The 17,868-nt window shown below is 39.7% G+C and overlaps 5 protein-coding genes across 5 annotated transcripts; 2 read left to right on the forward strand and 3 right to left on the reverse strand.

Moving 5' to 3' along the window:
• Window positions 1–6,168: 6,168 nt before the first annotated feature.
• On the reverse strand, window positions 6,169–7,864 carry MRS44_005826 (uncharacterized protein; the record flags this gene model as incomplete). Its single annotated transcript, XM_046274738.2, has 2 exons — window positions 6,169–7,696; window positions 7,743–7,864. 2 exons carry the CDS (start codon window positions 7,862–7,864, stop codon window positions 6,169–6,171), a joined length of 1,650 nt encoding a protein of 549 aa, XP_046140599.1.
• A 726-nt stretch (window positions 7,865–8,590) lies between these two features.
• MRS44_005827 (uncharacterized protein) lies at window positions 8,591–12,599 on the forward strand (the record flags this gene model as incomplete). Its single annotated transcript, XM_046271980.2, has 3 exons — window positions 8,591–8,808; window positions 8,864–11,052; window positions 11,122–12,599. 3 exons carry the CDS (start codon window positions 8,591–8,593, stop codon window positions 12,597–12,599), a joined length of 3,885 nt encoding a protein of 1,294 aa, XP_046140598.1.
• A 258-nt stretch (window positions 12,600–12,857) lies between these two features.
• Window positions 12,858–13,959, reverse strand: MRS44_005828 (uncharacterized protein; the record flags this gene model as incomplete). Its single annotated transcript, XM_046274737.2, has 2 exons — window positions 12,858–13,624; window positions 13,686–13,959. 2 exons carry the CDS (start codon window positions 13,957–13,959, stop codon window positions 12,858–12,860), a joined length of 1,041 nt encoding a protein of 346 aa, XP_046140597.1.
• Window positions 13,960–14,420: 461 nt separating this feature from the next.
• MRS44_005829 (uncharacterized protein) lies at window positions 14,421–15,671 on the forward strand (the record flags this gene model as incomplete). The annotated part of the gene is made up of 1 exon (XM_046270049.2): window positions 14,421–15,671. The coding sequence occupies one exon, from the start codon at window positions 14,421–14,423 to the stop codon at window positions 15,669–15,671; it is 1,251 nt and encodes a 416-aa protein (XP_046140596.1).
• A 223-nt stretch (window positions 15,672–15,894) lies between these two features.
• Window positions 15,895–17,534, reverse strand: MRS44_005830 (uncharacterized protein; the record flags this gene model as incomplete). Its single annotated transcript, XM_046270050.2, has 3 exons — window positions 15,895–16,784; window positions 16,841–16,924; window positions 16,976–17,534. The coding sequence occupies 3 exons, from the start codon at window positions 17,532–17,534 to the stop codon at window positions 15,895–15,897; spliced, it is 1,533 nt and encodes a 510-aa protein (XP_046140595.1).
• Window positions 17,535–17,868: the final 334 nt, after the last annotated feature.

Consider the following 17,868-nt stretch of genomic DNA (forward strand, 5'->3'; position numbering starts at 1 on the left):
AAGATACCCTAAGTAAAAATATAATTAATAAGTTAATAAGAGAGATATAAATAATACCTTAGGGTTTATTTAAAAATATTAAAAAAGAATAAGTAAAATAAATGATCAAGATTAAGGTATAATAAAATAAGAGATATAAAAGATATTAAAAATATTAAGAATTATATTAAGGTAAAAAAGAAAAAATAAAAATAAAATTATAATATTTAAATTATTAAAAGCTATTAATACTAAGGTAATCTCTAGCTTAATAAGAATAAGTTATAAAATTAGTACTTAAACTTATAGATTAGAGTATATATTATTATAAGTTATAATAAATTACTAGGGAATTATTAATAAAAATTAAATAAAGACTTAAGGTAACCTAAGGGCTTATAAAAATAGGTTTTCGATTTTCTTAATAATTTATTTATTATCTAAGTTATTAATATAATTTAATATATTAGATATTAAATTATAAAAGGCCTTAAGGCTATTAATTCTATTTAATAGTACTTATTACTAAGTTTAAAATAAAAAAAGTATTAAAGTATTAGACCTTACACTTAGGAGTATTTTAATAAGAGTATTAATAAAAAGAAAAAAATATTAAGGTAAAAAAGTAGTAATATATAGGGTTAAGAGGCCTAGGCCTAAGGGTAAGTATTATTACTTTTTAATAATAGAGGTAAAAGAAATAATATTTTATATTAATTTTTTAAGAAGTATTAATAAGGATATAATAATAGAAGAATAAGATATAATTAAGTTACTTAAAGAGCGCTTAACCTTAGTTTTTTTCTTAGAGCTTATTAAATTATATTAGCTCTTATAAGTAATATTATTCTATTACTTTATGCTACTTAAAATAAGGATTAAAATATCTTAATTAATATCTTAATACTTTTAATAATAAAGGCTCTATACTTAAAGCCTAAGGTCTTAATAGGCTTAAATTAATAAGGTTTATCTATATAATTATTAATAGCTTTAATAATATATTAAAATTAGCTCTATTTATAATAAATAGCTTATATCTTAATTAATTAAAATAATTAAAATCCCCTTCGCATAGTAGCTCCCCTCTAATATTAACCTTTTAATTATCCTTATAATTCTTAATTACTTAACGAGGTTAAAATTACTTTTATTACTCTTATAAGAAGAGGTTTAATTATAACTAATAATAATTATAACTAACTAATTAATTAATTTATAATTAATTAAGTAATTAATAATATATTAATAAGATTATAATAGCTATTTTCTATAAAGACCTTTAATTAATAAATTAAAATAATATAACTAATATCTATTAATATACCTTCTTATATAACTAAGATAATTTTATTAAAAAGGTTTATAAGCTTTATAGGGGTATAAAAAATACTTATAATAAGCTATAAAAGATAATATTATATAAAGCTATTTAGAGTATTATAATATATATATAGCTTATAAAATAAAAGGTTTAAATTAAACTCGCGATTTTTAATTATAACCTTTTTTTTTTTATTTAGTTTTTTTTTACTTAGTTATAATATATATAATTAATTTAATTTTATTAAAAAAAAGCTTTTTTTATTAAAGGCCCTTAAAAAAAAGCTAAAAAAATATAAATATTTCACCTAGAAAGAAATTAAGTTTCTTAATAACTTAAGAGATATTAATAATATATACCTATATAAGATATAACTTATAACTCTTATTATTAATATTAATATTTTTTATAATATTCAATAAAAAAATTAAAAAAGTCTTATTATAGTTAACTAAGATCTAATTATATAGCTATAGGCATAATTATTATAATAAGCCTAAGTTAAGATATTTATATAAGGGGATAAAAAGTAATAAATCTTTTATTATTAAGAAATAAATATTATTAATATTATAAGTTTTAAAGGGATTAATTCTTAGAGTTAATATTAGAGTTTTATAAACTTAAAAAGTATTAGCGCTAAGGCTTAGCGCTAAATTAAAACTAAGCAATAAATAAAAGTCTATAGGTTTAATTAATTAAATCTATTTAATTAAATATATAATATATATATCTTAGCTTATATAAATATATAAATAATACTAATTTTAATAGTAATTTTAATAATAACTTATAAGTAATATAAATTACTTTAAAGGTAATATATAAGTTATAAATTATAATATAAAAAAGTATAAATATAATTAATATAATATAAAAAAATTATTATTTTTAATAATTATATTAATAAGAATATTACTTTAATTATTATTTTTTTACTTAAAATTAATAAACTTATATTTAATATAAGCCTTAAGGAAATAAATATTATAAGTATTATTTAAAAGGAAATAATAAATAATACTATAAGGAATTAAAAAGTATTTATTAAAAACTTATTAAAACTATAAAAAAGAAATAGCTTTAAATTAATATAAATATAAAATTAGAGAGTTTAGATATATTTATTATAAGATTTATTATATTAGTTATAAAGGGTATAATATAAGGAGGTAATACTAAAGAATCTATAAGAAATTAACTTAAATTTAATAGGCTTTTAAGTAATTAGCTTCTTAAAGTTATTTGTAAATATAATCTTAGCTAAATAAAAATAATAAGTATATTATAAGGTATTAATAAAGTAAGGCGCTATATAAGAAAAAATATAAATAATTACTTAGTATTAATATATAATATATTGTTATATTTATATAAGGGGTATTATAAAAGGGGTATTAAGATATTAGTAAAAATATAAGAAATTAAAGAAAAATTCTTAAGGGTATTATTATAATTATATATATATATATATATATTAGAGAAAAAAATCATTATAAAGAAAAAAGAAAATTTATAAAAGTTAATAAATAAAGTCTTTTAATTAAAATAAATAAAAAATTTATTTTAGCTATTAATATTACTAGTAATATTAAGGCTATTTATATAAGGGCTAATATTACTTATTATTATTAAATAAAAGCCGGCGAATTAGGGGTAAGATTTTATAGAACTAAGGCACTTAATTAACTTAAAATAATTAGGTTTATATTTTCTCGCTTATTAGGGATAATAGGTATTAGGGGGGAATAATTATAATATAGCGGCCTAGCCTTATATAATTAGTCCTATAACTATTATATATTATAAGGGAATTACTTCTTTTGCGCTAAAGGTTAACTATATTAAAGCCTTAAGTATTAATTTTACTATATAATAGATTAGTATTTTACCTTTACTAAGTTATTATGTTATATATTTACTTTATTATAAAAATAAAAAAAAATATATATATATTTAATTAAAATTATTAATATTTATATATAGATATAAGTAAATATATATATATTATATATTTAATTAAATAGGTTTAACTAATTATACTTATAGACTCTTACTTATTACTAAGTTTTAATTTAGCGCTTAGCCTTAATATAAATATTTTTTAAGTTTAAACTCTAATATTAACTCTAAAAATTAATTCTTCTAAAACTTATAATATTAATAACTTTTATTTTCTAATATTATACTTATAGCTATATAGTTAGATCTTAGCTAATTATACTAAGACTTTTTTAATCTTTTTCTTAAATATTATAAAAAATACTAATATGAATAATAAGAGTTATAAGCTATACCTTATATAAGGATATATTATTATTATTTTTTAAGTTATTAAAGAAATCTTTTTTTTTTAAAAATAAAATACTTATATATCTTTAGCTTTTTTTAAGTATTTTTAATAAAAAGAATTTTACTTTAATAAAATAAAATATATTAATATATATAATAAGTAAGTATAATAAATAAATAAATATATTAAAAATCTTAATCTCTAAGATTAAAATTATAATAAAAATATTATAAATTATTTAATTAATTAAAATTAATTATTATATTTTTCTTTAAATATCTTAATTATTACTTAATAAGTCTTTATATTATATCTAGGCTTATTATAAATATTATAATATTAAATACTTAATTATATTAACTTCCCTTAATTATTACTCTTTAATACTTTAGCTATTACTTATATATTAATATTTAATTAATTAATTACTTATTTTTTTTCTTTTATTATTATAATTTCTTTTTTTTATAATTAATATTTTATATAATTAATTTTTTTTTACCCTTTAATATTAATTAAATATTATATATATTTCTTAATAGTTTTTATTTTTAATATTTAATAAGATAACTAAATATATAATTATTTTTATTTCTTTCTTAAGAGACCTTAAGGCTTTAAAGATTAATTCTAAGAAGCTATTTTAATACCTTTTAATTTATCTTTTTAGGTATTTAAACTAAGATCTAGCCTTAAGTATAATCCTTAAGGTCCTTAAGACTTAAGAGATTAAAGGCTTAGCTCTCTCTTTAATAAATATTAAAGTTTATAATTATATATTAAGTTTTATTATTATTAAAATTACTATTAAAATTATTATGATTTATATATTTATATAAGCTAAGATATATATATTATATATTTAACTAAATAAATTTAATTAATTAAATTTATAGACTTTTATTTACCGCTAAGTTTTAATTTAGCATTAAGCCCTAGCGCTAAGACTTTTTAGGTTTAATAATAAAACTTTAACGCTAACTCTAAGAACTAATCCCTCTAAAACCTATAATACTAATAACCTTTATTTCTTAATATAATTATACTTATAGCTATATAGCTAGATCCTAGCTAGCTATAAGACTTCTTTAATCTTTTTATTTAATATAATAAAAAATATTAATACTAATAATAAGAGTTATAAGCTATACCTTATATAAATATATATTATTATTATTTTTTAAGTTATTAAGAAGATTAATTTCTTTCTAAGTAAGATACTTATATTTCTTTAGCTTTTTTTTAAGGGCCTTTAATAAAAAAAGCTTTATTTTAATAAAATTAAATTAATTATTTATAATATAACTAAATAAAAAAAAGCTAAATAAAAAAAGAAAAAAGTTATAATTAATAATTATAAGTTTAACCTAAACCTTTTATTTAATAGGCTATATACCTATTATAATATTTTAAATAGCTCTATATAATATTATCTCTTATAGCTTATTATAAGTATTTTTTATACCCCTATAAAGCTTATAAACCTCTTTAATAAGGTTATTTTAGTTATATAAGAAGGCATATTAATAAGTATTAGCTATATTATATTAATTTATTAATTAAAAGTCTTTATAAAAAGCTATTATAATCTTATTAATATATTATTAATTAATTAGCTAGTTATAAATTAATTAATTAATTAGTTATAATTATTATTAGTTATAATTAAATCTCTTCTTATAAGGATAATAAAAGTATAATCTTTTAAGATTTTAATTTCTTTAAATAATTAAGAATTATAAAGATAATTAAAAGGTTAATATTAGAAGGGAGCTATTATATAAATAGGGTTAGATTTTAATTACTTTAGCTAATTAAGATATAAGCTATTTATTATAACTAAAGCTAATTTTAATATATTATTAAAGCTATTAATAATTATATAAATAAACCTTATTAATTTAAGCCTATTAAGACCTTAGGCTTTAAGTATAAAGCCTTTATTATTAAAATTATTAAGATATTAATTAAGATGCTTTAATTTTTATTTTAGGTAGTATAAAGTAATAAAATAATATTAAGTTTTAAAATTATAATTTCTAAGTTAAAAGAAATAAAAATATCTTTTTTAAAAGCCCTTTAAATATTTCTTTTTATAATATTAACCTTATATATAATATAAAAGGCTAAAAAATGTTTAATATTTAAAATATAAATTATAAAATATTTAATTAAATATTTTTTTTTATAAGCCCTCTTAAATATATTAAAATACTTAATATTAAAGAGTTAAAATAAATAAAATAAATAAAATAAATAAAATAAATAAAATAAATAAAATAAATAAAATAAATAAAATAAATAAAATAAATAAAATAAATAAAATAAATAAAATAAATAAAATAAATAAAATAAATAAAATAAATAAAATAAATAAAATAAATAAAATAAATAAAATAAATAAAATAAATAAAATAAATAAAATAAATAAAATAAATAAAATAAATAAAATAATAGCTAATAGCTCATATGGGCCAAGGCCCAGGCGAGCCAACGGGTAGCCTTTTAAAATACTTTTTTTTTTTTTTTTTTTTAATTTTTACTATCTCGAGTCTTCCTATATTTCTTTACTCTAACCACCACCCTTCTCACGGTAATAGTAATTCTTATGGTTGTTCAGCTTCTTCCCATACGCCCAGTCGTTCCTCTTTGTATGCACTTGTTCAAGTGTTCGGCCGCGCTCCTCAGCCTTGCGAGCTCCGCGCTTGTGTTGCTCTGTGACACCGACCATGCCTCCCATACCACGAGGCACCATCTCACGGGACCTACCATTCGCATGGACAAGCTGACCATCGGAAGGCAAACCTTCCTCATCTTGTGCCGCTTCTTCGATAGCCAAGCGCTCTGCCCGCTCTTCAGGGGAGGGGTGGTTGTGCAAATTCTGGCGGAAATACCGGTTCAGTGACCGATGGCCAACAGACTTGCCGGAGGGAAGATGCAATTCGTAGTCATCGTAGAACACCGCGCGGGTAGGCTTATGAGCATGTGAATGCCAACCATCAGCCTGGTGCCGGTGCCGTGTGTCATGTCTTGAATGGTGAGGATGTTTATCCAAACGCTCGAACTGATGGATGTGTCCTTCGGCTGGGACAGCCGTGAGATCCGCAGAGTCCAGTGAAGATGCCGAGCTGTCGGTCTCCCAGCCATCCACATCTCCTCCTTCGTCGATGTCCTCTCCGTCTTCGGCAGTAACCTTGGCCGCACGCCGGGCTCCGAGCTTCGCACCTCCGGTCGTTTCATCGACGACAGACTCATCATCACTCAATTCTTCTTCGTCTGAGTAGGTGCTTCTGAAGTCGTAATAGTCGCCAATATCGAGCTGCTCATCCTCGCTGCTGTATGGGATCTTGCAGTGACCCTTGTCGCGCATGTGCGTCTGGATACCGAAAACTGTGGACTTGACTTTGTCGCAGTATAGGCACTGGTGGTGTTGGTGAACTTTATCTTGCAGTTGCTTGAGCAAGCCATCCAGGTCGACCAGGTACTTCTTTTCGGGGATGAACATGCCATGGAACCTCTCCATATGGTGTGTGTTGAGTGAGACTGTGGGAGAGGAATAGTTGCAGAAAAGACACGACTCCAAAGTAGAAGCAGGTTCTTGGGCGGCTGGAACGGGAGTCTTGGAGTCGGAAGCGCGCGCTGCATCAGGTTCATGTTCAGGGTCTTGGGCCGACGGTCGAGGGTTGGACGGTCGCTTCACGGGTGAGGGTCTCTGCTCAGCAATGCGTGCCTTCTGCAGGCCTTCGACAACATGGTTGAACTCTTCTTCCGCATCTGAGTCGACTTCATCTCGCCCAGCGGCTACAGGTTCCCCAAGGGAAAATGTAGAGCTTACAACAGAGGTGGTCTCGTCGTCGGCTCGACCTGAGACGGTGTTGGTGGTAGTTGTCGCCTCCTTCGCCTTGTGCTTCTGGCTGGACAGATGGTTCTGGAACGCATTCTCGCTGTAGTATGTCTTTTGACAAACCTCACAAGCCCGCTCGAAGTAGGCCTTGTCGGCTTCGGCCGTTGATGCAGCCCTGGCCTGCAGGACCTTCTCGGTAAACACATCAGCGGAGATGGGGGGCAACGAGGCGACTCGGCGCTTGAGGTTGTATCGACTGAAAGTGGTCAGTAGACTCCAGCAATACCTCTAACATCACTTACTGCCAGTCACTCTTCATATGACCCTTCTGCAGGTCGATGTTGCGATACGCAACCTGGCAAGTGTTGCAGGTGTATGGATGCGAGGCCGAGGTGGCCGCCGCCCCAGAAGCCTGCCCGCTCATGGCGAAATGCGAAAGACGGCGACACTGGTGTTGAATTTGCGTAGAGTGAGAGATGACCGAAAACTTGTATCCAGAATCTTGACCTGGGGAGAGAGATGGTTGCAAGTGGGAAATTCGCAGCGAAGTTTGGTGGGATTTGGCGGGGCTTCCTGATAACGTCACACAAGATCCAGATATCACGATGATAATAACTGACTTTTTTCTGCCTTTTTGCCCCTCCAAGCCCCTCCTGGAGGGCTCCAGGCCCCCCTGCTGACTCACCCCAGCACTTCAGGGATTTAGGTCGGCCCGAAGCTTTTCATCTGAGTTGGTAAGCCGCCGTGTGCCAGTTTGGGTGGGTCTGGTACTTGCACTTCGCTGGCGGCTGGCGGGTCCCCCGTCATCGGGCAGGCATGCACGGGAAGTGGCGCAGAATCGCCAAAGCGCTTGTCCTGCGCGAGGCTGACGAGCAGCTCCTCTCCATCATCACAACTTCAATCATTGCTCTGCTTTCCAATCCCAACCATATACACACTCTAAAAACTATAACGACAATAAAGCTATATCATAATCGTCTTGATACCCATTTCTTCTCGACACTCAAACGGCCGAGCGACACCGATATCGACATCTCGATCGATGGAATGAGAAGCTGAACCACGACCCCCTTACCGCACGCAACCCTGTCACAAGCAACGTCTTTGCTTCCCAATCGCCCGTCGTGGCGCGACCTCGACTTCAGATGTCATGACGCCCGAGATTTCTCGACCACGGGTCTCTTCCATTGAGCCGGCGACCGACGTCGACCTGGTCGCTGGCTTGTGGCAAGAGGCGCCCTTCGCCCGCTTACCTGCTGACGCTCCGCCCGAACTTGAAGCATACGTTCAAAACATCGAGAACCCGGCGCGGGTTTATGCCATTCATCGGGCAAGTCGCCGTCACGACTTTCAGCTTTTAGTTGAGAGGTTTGTGCTAGACATTGCAACTAAAACCAGCAGAGCGTTAACTTGTTGCGAATAGATACGTGGTTCAACTGCGATACGGTTGCGACAACGTCAACTGCGCAACACCCACCTGCTTCACATGTCGACGCCGTTTAGCCGGCAAAGCGCCCATCCGCAGGTACAACGCGACAAGTGCAAGAACGCTGGCTGTATACTTGGCTAGTCAAGACAATCCCGAAAACGGATTATGTCCCTTCCTCCGCAAATCCAAGGAGCCATCCGCAGCCCTTGGTAACTTGATCTTCTCTCCACGACCACCTTCACCTCCGCATCCCGACTCCAAGAGGTCTTCCCTCAAAGCATCCCCAATCCTGCGCAAGGATAATCCTTCTACTCGTCAACGTTCGCGTTCATCTTCCTTCCAAGGAACAGTGCTCACTTCCACCAACAACCCAGCATATCCGGCTCAAGCCGACACCAAACTCCATACGAACCAAGCTTCAAACTCGACGCAAAGCGACGATGCACCTCATATCCGCGTCGTTGAGGCTCCCGCTAGCAAAGATCATCGATCGTTTGCCGCCAACCTTTTTGGAACCGTAACCTTCAAGATGCTTGAATGGCTCACACCTCGAGGCATGACGGTCATGTCGCAGCAAGTCAACGACATCGCAGGGCCGCATCGGACGAAACCAGCAATCGACGTCAATACTCTCCAGGTACGGACGGCACCACACCCCGAACGTCAGGCATCCACGCCATCTGGGTCCAACACAAAGCCAAACGAAGCACAAGATATGGCCCCTCCAAAGCCTGAAATTGGACTTAATGATGCTTCATTCTGTGCCAAGGGTGCTAGATCCGGCCACGGCTCGATCTCGAAGTCAAGGGGTGGAGCATCCCCCAAAGCCAAGAAGACGCCTTACGAGCCAGTAAACCCCATCGAAAGAAGGGACAACACCAAATCAACCATCTTATCTCCTCGGATGAGCAGTATCCTCCATGACAAGCCAGCACAACCGAAGGCCACTATCACAACCTCAGCTCGGGCAATACCAGAAGTGCCAGCAAGACCCGCCTTTTTCGAAAACGTGACAAAACCCTCACATCCTTCAATACCGACAGGTTCTCCGCCATCTTCGCCATATGCAGCACGAGAAGAGCACAGCACTGAGAATCTCGGTACGCCAAGCCGTCATCTCAAACATGGTGCCCAGGTACCACAAGTGAAAGACTCCGTTGAGGGAGACGCAGAGCCTCCATCTGTGTGGTTGAATGAAGCCTTGCCCCAGGCGTTATCCCGACTTAATGTTGATCTTATCAACTTCATATGTGACGTTTATGAAGAAGATGGGACCTTAGAGAGCTACCTTACCACGCCCCAGGAAACGGGCAACACATATCCCAAGCCGGAAAACGCCTCACATCCCTTGAGTCGTCGATCGTCGTCTCCCACGGCTATCTCTAAGAAGCAGTGGAAGGGCTTCAATGAGCAAACTCTTTTCAATGTTCTCATGGACCCGAAGGCTGTGGTGCAGTCTTTCACCTGCGACAATAAACTCTACGACTCCCAGACTCTATGGTATTGTCTTTATCGCATGAACCGCGTTGCATCAAGTCTTGTTCTTCACAGCCTTTGGTTGGCAGCGGGACGCTTGTTTGTTCCTTCACAAGACATTCAAGTAGATCGCTTGGCTGGGGTCAGGGGCAAGAAGGTCCAAAGGGGTGCCAAAGGGCTCTCAAGTGTTGATGCAGGGTACTTGATGTCCATCTGCATGCATGCTTTAGTCGCTGCGGCGCCGGTTGTGCCTGATTCACGCACCTTGTACGAAATGTCGCGAATACGCTCCAACGGCCTGACACTTGCTGGCGGTACCGCGGTAGCACGACAGCCCTCATCTCGTTGTTTAGGGTATGATGACGTTTTCTCGAACGACCTAGCCGTCAGACTTGCCCGACGATTATTTTGCGCAATTACAGCCAGACGTTGTTTTGCGGACATGGCATGCTCTACAGCTTCCTCAAACATCAAAACTCCCGACCCAGACATCCTCCAGCCTCTTGTAAGCCAGCTCGACTTTCTCAGCACGGGCTCGGCCTCGGTTCTAGAATTCGCGCATTCTGAGCGCCTCTTGCACGAAACACGCGTTCCGACAGTGCTTCTCGATTGGGCCCGTACCATCATCTTGAACGAGTGGAATGGAAAACCTGACTTCGCCATGGATGGACCCTTCGGAGGAGCCTTGTCATTCATCGAGACCATGCGTAAGTTGACAACCTCTGGCCGTAGTGTTTGCAAGGCAGTAACAAATCTCATGCTAACCTCGAACATAGACACTAACAGAAACCTTCTCCTTCTGGGCGATATCCAATTCCGTGTTGATTATCTGTCAGACCGATTGGACTCCGTTGAAATGCCGGTTGACTGGTTATCTTTTACTTCGACGCGCTGGAGACGACATATCTTGGACTATCCTTACATATTCAGCCCCGATACCCTAGTCTCATTCTTCCGCTCTATCAATTTCGCTCGAATGAGTCGCGTATTTGAGGAGTCGAGCTCTCTCAAAACACGGATGAGCGCCATCATTGACCCTGGAAGTCTCGTCACCAACCCACACCACAAGAGGGTGTTGCAAGACCTCTTGAAAACAGGCTCATCCAAATACCTGATACTCGAAATTAGTCGCAAAAATGTTGCTCGAGATGCGTTCGACCAACTATGGAGGCGGGAAGAGAGGGAGCTTCTCCGCCCATTGAAGGTGCATTTAGGAGAGGAAGGCGGGGAAGAGGGCTTCGATTCGGGAGGCGTTCAGCAAGAGTTTTTTCGATTGGCCATCGCAGAGTGCTTAGACCCTGCATATGGCGCCTTCACAGTCGACGATCGGACACGCATGGCCTGGTTTGCCCCTGGGTCACTCACCGAAGATTGGAAGTATGAGCTCGTCGGCCTCTTGATGTCACTGGCCCTGTTCAACGGGCTGACCCTGCCTATCACCTTCCCAAGGGCCCTGTACCGGAAACTACTGGGCAAGCCGGTGGCGGAGCTTCACCATATTGCTGATGGGTGGCCGGACCTGGCGAGCGGGTTGACAACACTCCTAGAATGGGACGAAAAGGATGGTCTGGTTGAGGATATCTTTGCCCGCACCTACGAGTTTTCAGTTTCTGCCTTGGGTACCAACATCACCAGGGAAATGTCGGCAGACAAAAGCGTGGTTTGGCCTAGGGCAGCTGCAAGCTCAGATGATGTCGCTCCGCCCCAGACTTCGAACCCAGACGACGCGCCCCTGGTTACGAACGAGAACCGAGATGATTACGTCACTCATTACATTCGCTATCTCACGGACATCTCCATTCGGCGGCAATACATCGCCTTCGAGCGTGGCTTCAACGCATGCCTAGACAAGAAGTCACTTTCTCTACTCAGCCCCTCCACTCTGCAGTCACTAGTGGAAGGCATCCAAGAAATTGACATCTCGGAGCTCAAACGGTATGCACGCTACGTTGGTTGGGACGCGTCGCATCATACTGTTAAAGACTTCTGGTCTGTCGTGAGAAGGTACGACGATAGGATGAAACGCAAGCTGCTAGAGTTCGTGACATCCTCAGATCGAGTTCCGGTTGGGGGCATCAAAAATCTTCAGTTCGTGATTCAGAAAAACGGAGAGGAAGAGGGGGATGGCGGGCACTTGCCCACGGCTTATACATGCTACGGGACTCTCCTTCTTCCCGAATATAGAGATAAAGACGTATTGAGGGAACGCCTCGGAATGGCGTTGGAAAATGCACAGGGGTTCGGCTTTGCTTGATCAGAGGCGTTTGGGGGGTATAGGGATATGGCGAGATGATATGCAATCCTCAAAGCAGACGAGCAACTACCTAGCCAGTCGCTCTGGATTAATTTATGACAGCGGAAGAGAGGCAGCCCCTTACCAATAAGCGCTTCCCTCGAATGAAGAAATGCACAAGATCACAACAGAAACAACAAGGCACCAAGCGTCATGATTTATCCCTACTTTCCTTAGATCCAAGCTCGCAACAACTCTAACCATTTGAAACTTCGTGGTTTAATCTTTCATTTGCCGAACATTGAGGTTGATTCTCTTGCTTTTCATCCATCCCTTCCACTCATCAAACTTGCCATCCTCGCACGCGGGCCAATCCTCTAGGTAGCCAGGGCATGTCCCCTTGAGCACTTTTGGCACTCCATGCCAGGCAGATCTGGATTCCTGGGTCATGTAGATGGCGTCTCCGGATCTCAACCTCAACAGCAAGTACTCCTTGTCACCAGCTGCTTCGCTCTTCGGCTGGGGCTGGGCGGCATTCGGTGCGATCATGAAGAGGCCATCACAGCCCAGACTTAGGCTGATGAGGCCCTTGTCGGTCTCCTCGCTGACGTCCCGATGCATCATCATGGTATCTCCCGGGGTGTAAAAGTTGAGAATGGCCGCCTGGGCTACCGTCTCGGGAAAGAGACCCTCCAGGAAGCGAGAGATGTCGTCAGGAAACTGAGGAGGCGATTGGTCAGGGTACACGCGGTTTGTCCAATCGTATTGGCCACCCAGCGTGACCCAGTGCAGTTTTCGTTGCAGAACCTGTTTGATGGAGAGTGGCTTGTGGACGTTGGGGTCTTTGGGGATGAATGAGGCAGGACTATCTGGGTGAAGGGCGAAGAACGATTTTTCGTCATCTTGCTGACCTTCCGGGTAAGGGAGGTCATAATGGAGATGGAGGTTGGTCTGATGCTTTGGGTTACTTAGATCGCGATGTACTAGACGGTCCAACAGGTCCCTCTGCACTGTCGACGGGAGTAGCGATGGGAGGATAAGAAGACCTAGATCACTTGTTAGTTGGTGCTATGAACAAGGCAAGGCAGCATTGGATTCTTAACAAACCCGGTATCAGGGGATGATGAATAACGGAGACATCGCCTTCGGCTTCAGAGGCAAGGTCAGGATTCAGGTGAGCGAAGCTGCTTGCAATCTGCGCTCTTGAAAGTGTCGTGACTATACGGAAGCCAGACTTTTCCAGTGGAGCGCGGGGATCATCAATGCGAGGGTCATCGAGGAGGCTTTTCTGGTCTTGGCGCATGAAGCTCTTCCACTCCGCCCGCATTTCATCCGAGGGCTGCTCATGGGCGTCAAGCTCTGTGAGGTTGGTAGTAGTCATATTCGTGGGTGCCGAGAATCGACAAGAGTGAGACAGAGCCTGTTGACGATATTCAGGTGAAAAAGCCTAGGCCAGCTTGGCTATGAGAAGATGCCGCCACCTTTAAAACCCCTTTCACGCAGTAGAGTCAAAGTTATAGGCCTCCAGGAACGTAGACTTTTGTTTTGAGCCGCCCTCAGCCCATCTTTACAGTAATGCTGGTGGATCTCCTGGAGTTGTGCAGCTTCTTCTGTCACGTGATGCATCTCTTGGAAATCCTTTGGTCGTGATGCTTCACTCAAGCCAGCTCAAATTCATCCTCTCTGTTCAAACTCACCCTCGCAAATTCCTACTCGTAATTTTAGTTCCCTTACCTCAATATTTCACATTTTTATTGTTTCACCATTAGACGACTAGTCTGGGTCAAATATCTGACAATCACCAAACAATCTACTTTTCACCACGGGAGGCAAGTCTTCAAAATGATACGGCCGCGGCTATTACACGCCTTCGGACCTAGCAAATCTATCTCTTCTCCCCTACGACCCCAACAAGTAAATGCACGCTCATTCTCCTCGATTTCCGGTCAACGGTACCAACATAGGTCCGGTACTCGCACATCAAAAAAACAACACAGAGCCCGAGGCCCCAGCTCCCGCGAAAGCCTCGCCTTTTCCCCCGCTGAAAATCTCAAGCCAAGTGGCCAAAGGAGAATTGGTCAAAGGAAAAGTGGCGAAAGGGCAAGTGGTCAAAGGATTCTCGCATCTATAGCACTCGATCATGAAAATGCCAGACATGACAGACCACACAAGGAGGGTTCGCGGGGCATGGGCGGTCATAACCGGCTCCTATTTTGGAAAACGTCCATTTGTTACAAGAATGGCAATGCTCAGACAGCTCAAGTCATTGAAAAGGAAAGGCCAGCTCAAGCTGCAGCTGCAAAATTCTTTCAGCAGCCGAGTGAGCTGCTTTACTCGGCAGCATCCTATAGCCATCACGCCGAAAACGACCACATCCCCGAGATTGTTATTGTCGGGGCCTCCAACGCTGGCAAGTCGCACTTTCTAAATTCGCTCGTCACCGACTTTCATCTCGCCAAAGTGAGCCACCGGCCGGGAAAGACAACTACAATGAATGCCTACGGAGTCGGACCCCGGCCAAAAATTGCTCCCGAGCTCATCCGCAAGGGTGATGCTCCCCCCAAGCATAGCCTTATCCTCATGGATACGCCAGGTTATGGATACAGGAGTAAGGCGAGTTGGGGCGAGACAATCATCCAGTATCTTACCCACAGGAAGACGCTACGAGGCGCCATCATTTTGATACCCGCCGAAAAGGACAATTATGGGATGGACACATGGATGCTCAAGACGCTTGCTCGAACAAACACGAGGACTCTAGTCGTGATCACCAAGGCGGACAAATGTGGCGAAGAATGGCCGGTTGAATGCCTCACTCTCTCCCAAGAAATTGAAAAGGAGCTCGAAAGGCAGGATAGACTTGCCCCTGGCAAGTGGAGAGAGGGATCAGACCGTATAACGAGTATATATGCTACGGCAGCCGGGATGGAGACACAGCGCCGGATGGGCAATGGAGCCGGAATTGGGGGGGTGCGCCTCGCAATCCTCGAACTCGCTGGATACGACATTAAAGGAAAAGTTGAGAAGCAGGACGAGACAAAGACCTACACTGGGGAAATTGTTTCCTTCGATGATATCGTATGGAAAGCCTAGTCACGGCAGACGACCATTCAGCTATCCCACTCGCATATGGACGTTAGTCGGCAGAGCACACAGACGTCACAACAAGATCCAGTCGAAGGAACCTTGCTCGAACATTCAATATTGAGTTAAAGGTTGATCATGTTCCCAAAAGCATCTCGCGCCACTCATACTACCTATTTCCGCAATTATGGTATCATCAAGCTCATACTCCAAACAATCCATACAATGTACATCATTCTTTCTGACCTCCTCCCGACTTTGTTGAGTGCGCTGTTCCTGGTCGGCTGATAGAACGGCTTATAGAGTGCCGCAGCTTTCTGCTGCCCTTGTTGTCGAACAAACTCTTCACTCTCCTCAATCTTGCCCATCGTTCCTTGTCTTTTGCGTCCCTCTCCTTTTCGTCCTCTTCAACATGATCCGAGCCCGTTACGCCAGCAGAGTCTGGGGTGGCGGTGCGCATGGCAGGCAGTGTTTGTGGTGTGGTGATAGAAGCAGCGGTCCCAGGTCTCCGCGGGGTTGAGGGGGCCCCGATCGATCGTTGAGCTCGGTGTCGTGCTGGTGAGCGGCCTTCATAGACGCTACGAAGGTGAGCGTCATTAGCCAGTGTCTGCATCAACACTTTCCACCCCGGCAAATCCTGCTCTGGTCGAGTATGGGCATGGCTCTGACGTTGGGTCTCCGGGTTGGACCAGGGGCAGAAGAAACGATGTTCCCTAACAGGGTCCAGGAAGTCCATAGGAGCAGGAACAAGAACCTCGCCATCGTCCGCAACCTCCTTGCTCTTGAACATCCAAAGCCCTAGCCGTCTGAGGCAAGTATGGCAAGATGCGGAATTGGGGACAGCACCAATGCGAGGATTGTCAAGTCCCTGCCATCCCATCAGAGCAAGCGCCAGCGCAACTCGGTTCGGGCGAGATCCAACTTCAGGGTTGGCAGGCGCCGGGTTGGTGAAGAAATCAGCGGGCAGTTGGGCAAGAATTTCGTCAAGCTTCAGCTCTTCCGGGAGCCTAAGATTGAACTCATAGGGAAGGAAGGATTTTCTCGACAGGAGCTCATCGTATCGTTCTCGTAGAGATTTGAGACTGCTGCTCGTGTTGGCGAGAGACAGGCGAAGAAGAGAATCTGGGAATAGGATGTCAGCACTTTGGAGTTGACCCTCTCCAAGCGAAGTAACCTACCGTCACAGCCTCGCTTGCGCCATAGACAATCCTCTTGGTGTGAGGTGACGATAAGATCAGCGTATTTATCGACCAAAGCCTCCTCTATCGAAACGTTAGATGGTGGATAGGGCATCGCCAGGCGACGGAACATACCAATCTCAGATGACACCAACACAGCAACCTCTTTACCGTCAACCACTTTGCGGTTGAGTTTAACAACCAGCTCTCGGTGGCAAAGCAGACAGCGCACTGTCTCTTTGCCATTGCATACCCATCCTCTCTTAGCCCATTCCACCTCGTTCACCTTGTCCGGCTTGGGCGTCCAATCTGTTATTTCTTGAAAAGTGGCTAGTCTTCTCAAGAGTTCGGTTCGATCACTCGGAGAGTACTTTGCTGGTGATTCTTTGAGGCTCTTCAAGGGATCCCGAGCTTGCGGTCGTCGGGAAACAATGGAAGAAATGGTAGCCGTTAGGCTGCCCTTCTTAGCTAGAACAGGCGCCGTCGAGTCTGGCAGGCCAAGTCGTCGACGTTTCTGGAGTAACTCGGCATCGACACCAGATACACGTGCTGTCGAGCCTGGAGGGCTTGAGGCTGCATGGCGCGAAGGCGAGGAACCAGCCTCAGCATGTGACACAGCATCGTCGCCTGTTTTCGAGTGTGAAGAACCGATTCCTTGCAAAAGCGTGTTGAACTTGCGCTTCGTGGCGTTCATGATTGCGATGCAAAGTGGTTGTCGCTCAGTCGCAACAAAGAGAACACCATCAGAGCTGGATCAGAAGATCGCTGCAAGGACAGTCTGGTAAAAGAAGAGACCAGCGAACGAGGTTTTCGAACGATTTTTCCGATTCGGGTGTAAACAAGGGATTTCGAGTCGAGGATCGCCGGGGCGTGTATCGTGATGGGAACGAAAGTGGACAGAGTCAAAGCTGGGGATTGTTTTGTTTGAGAAACCCAAAGAGGCGATGATGCAGCTACTGGGACGTGCTTTGGTCGCTGAGGGACGGCGGCTGGAGTAAGGTACCCTGCCCTGAGCTAGCGCCATCAAA

Source organism: Fusarium solani, assembly GCF_023522795.1.
Source record: "Fusarium solani strain SB1 chromosome Unknown bctg00000003_1, whole genome shotgun sequence".
Taxonomy (NCBI): Eukaryota; Fungi; Ascomycota; class Sordariomycetes; order Hypocreales; family Nectriaceae; genus Fusarium; species Fusarium solani.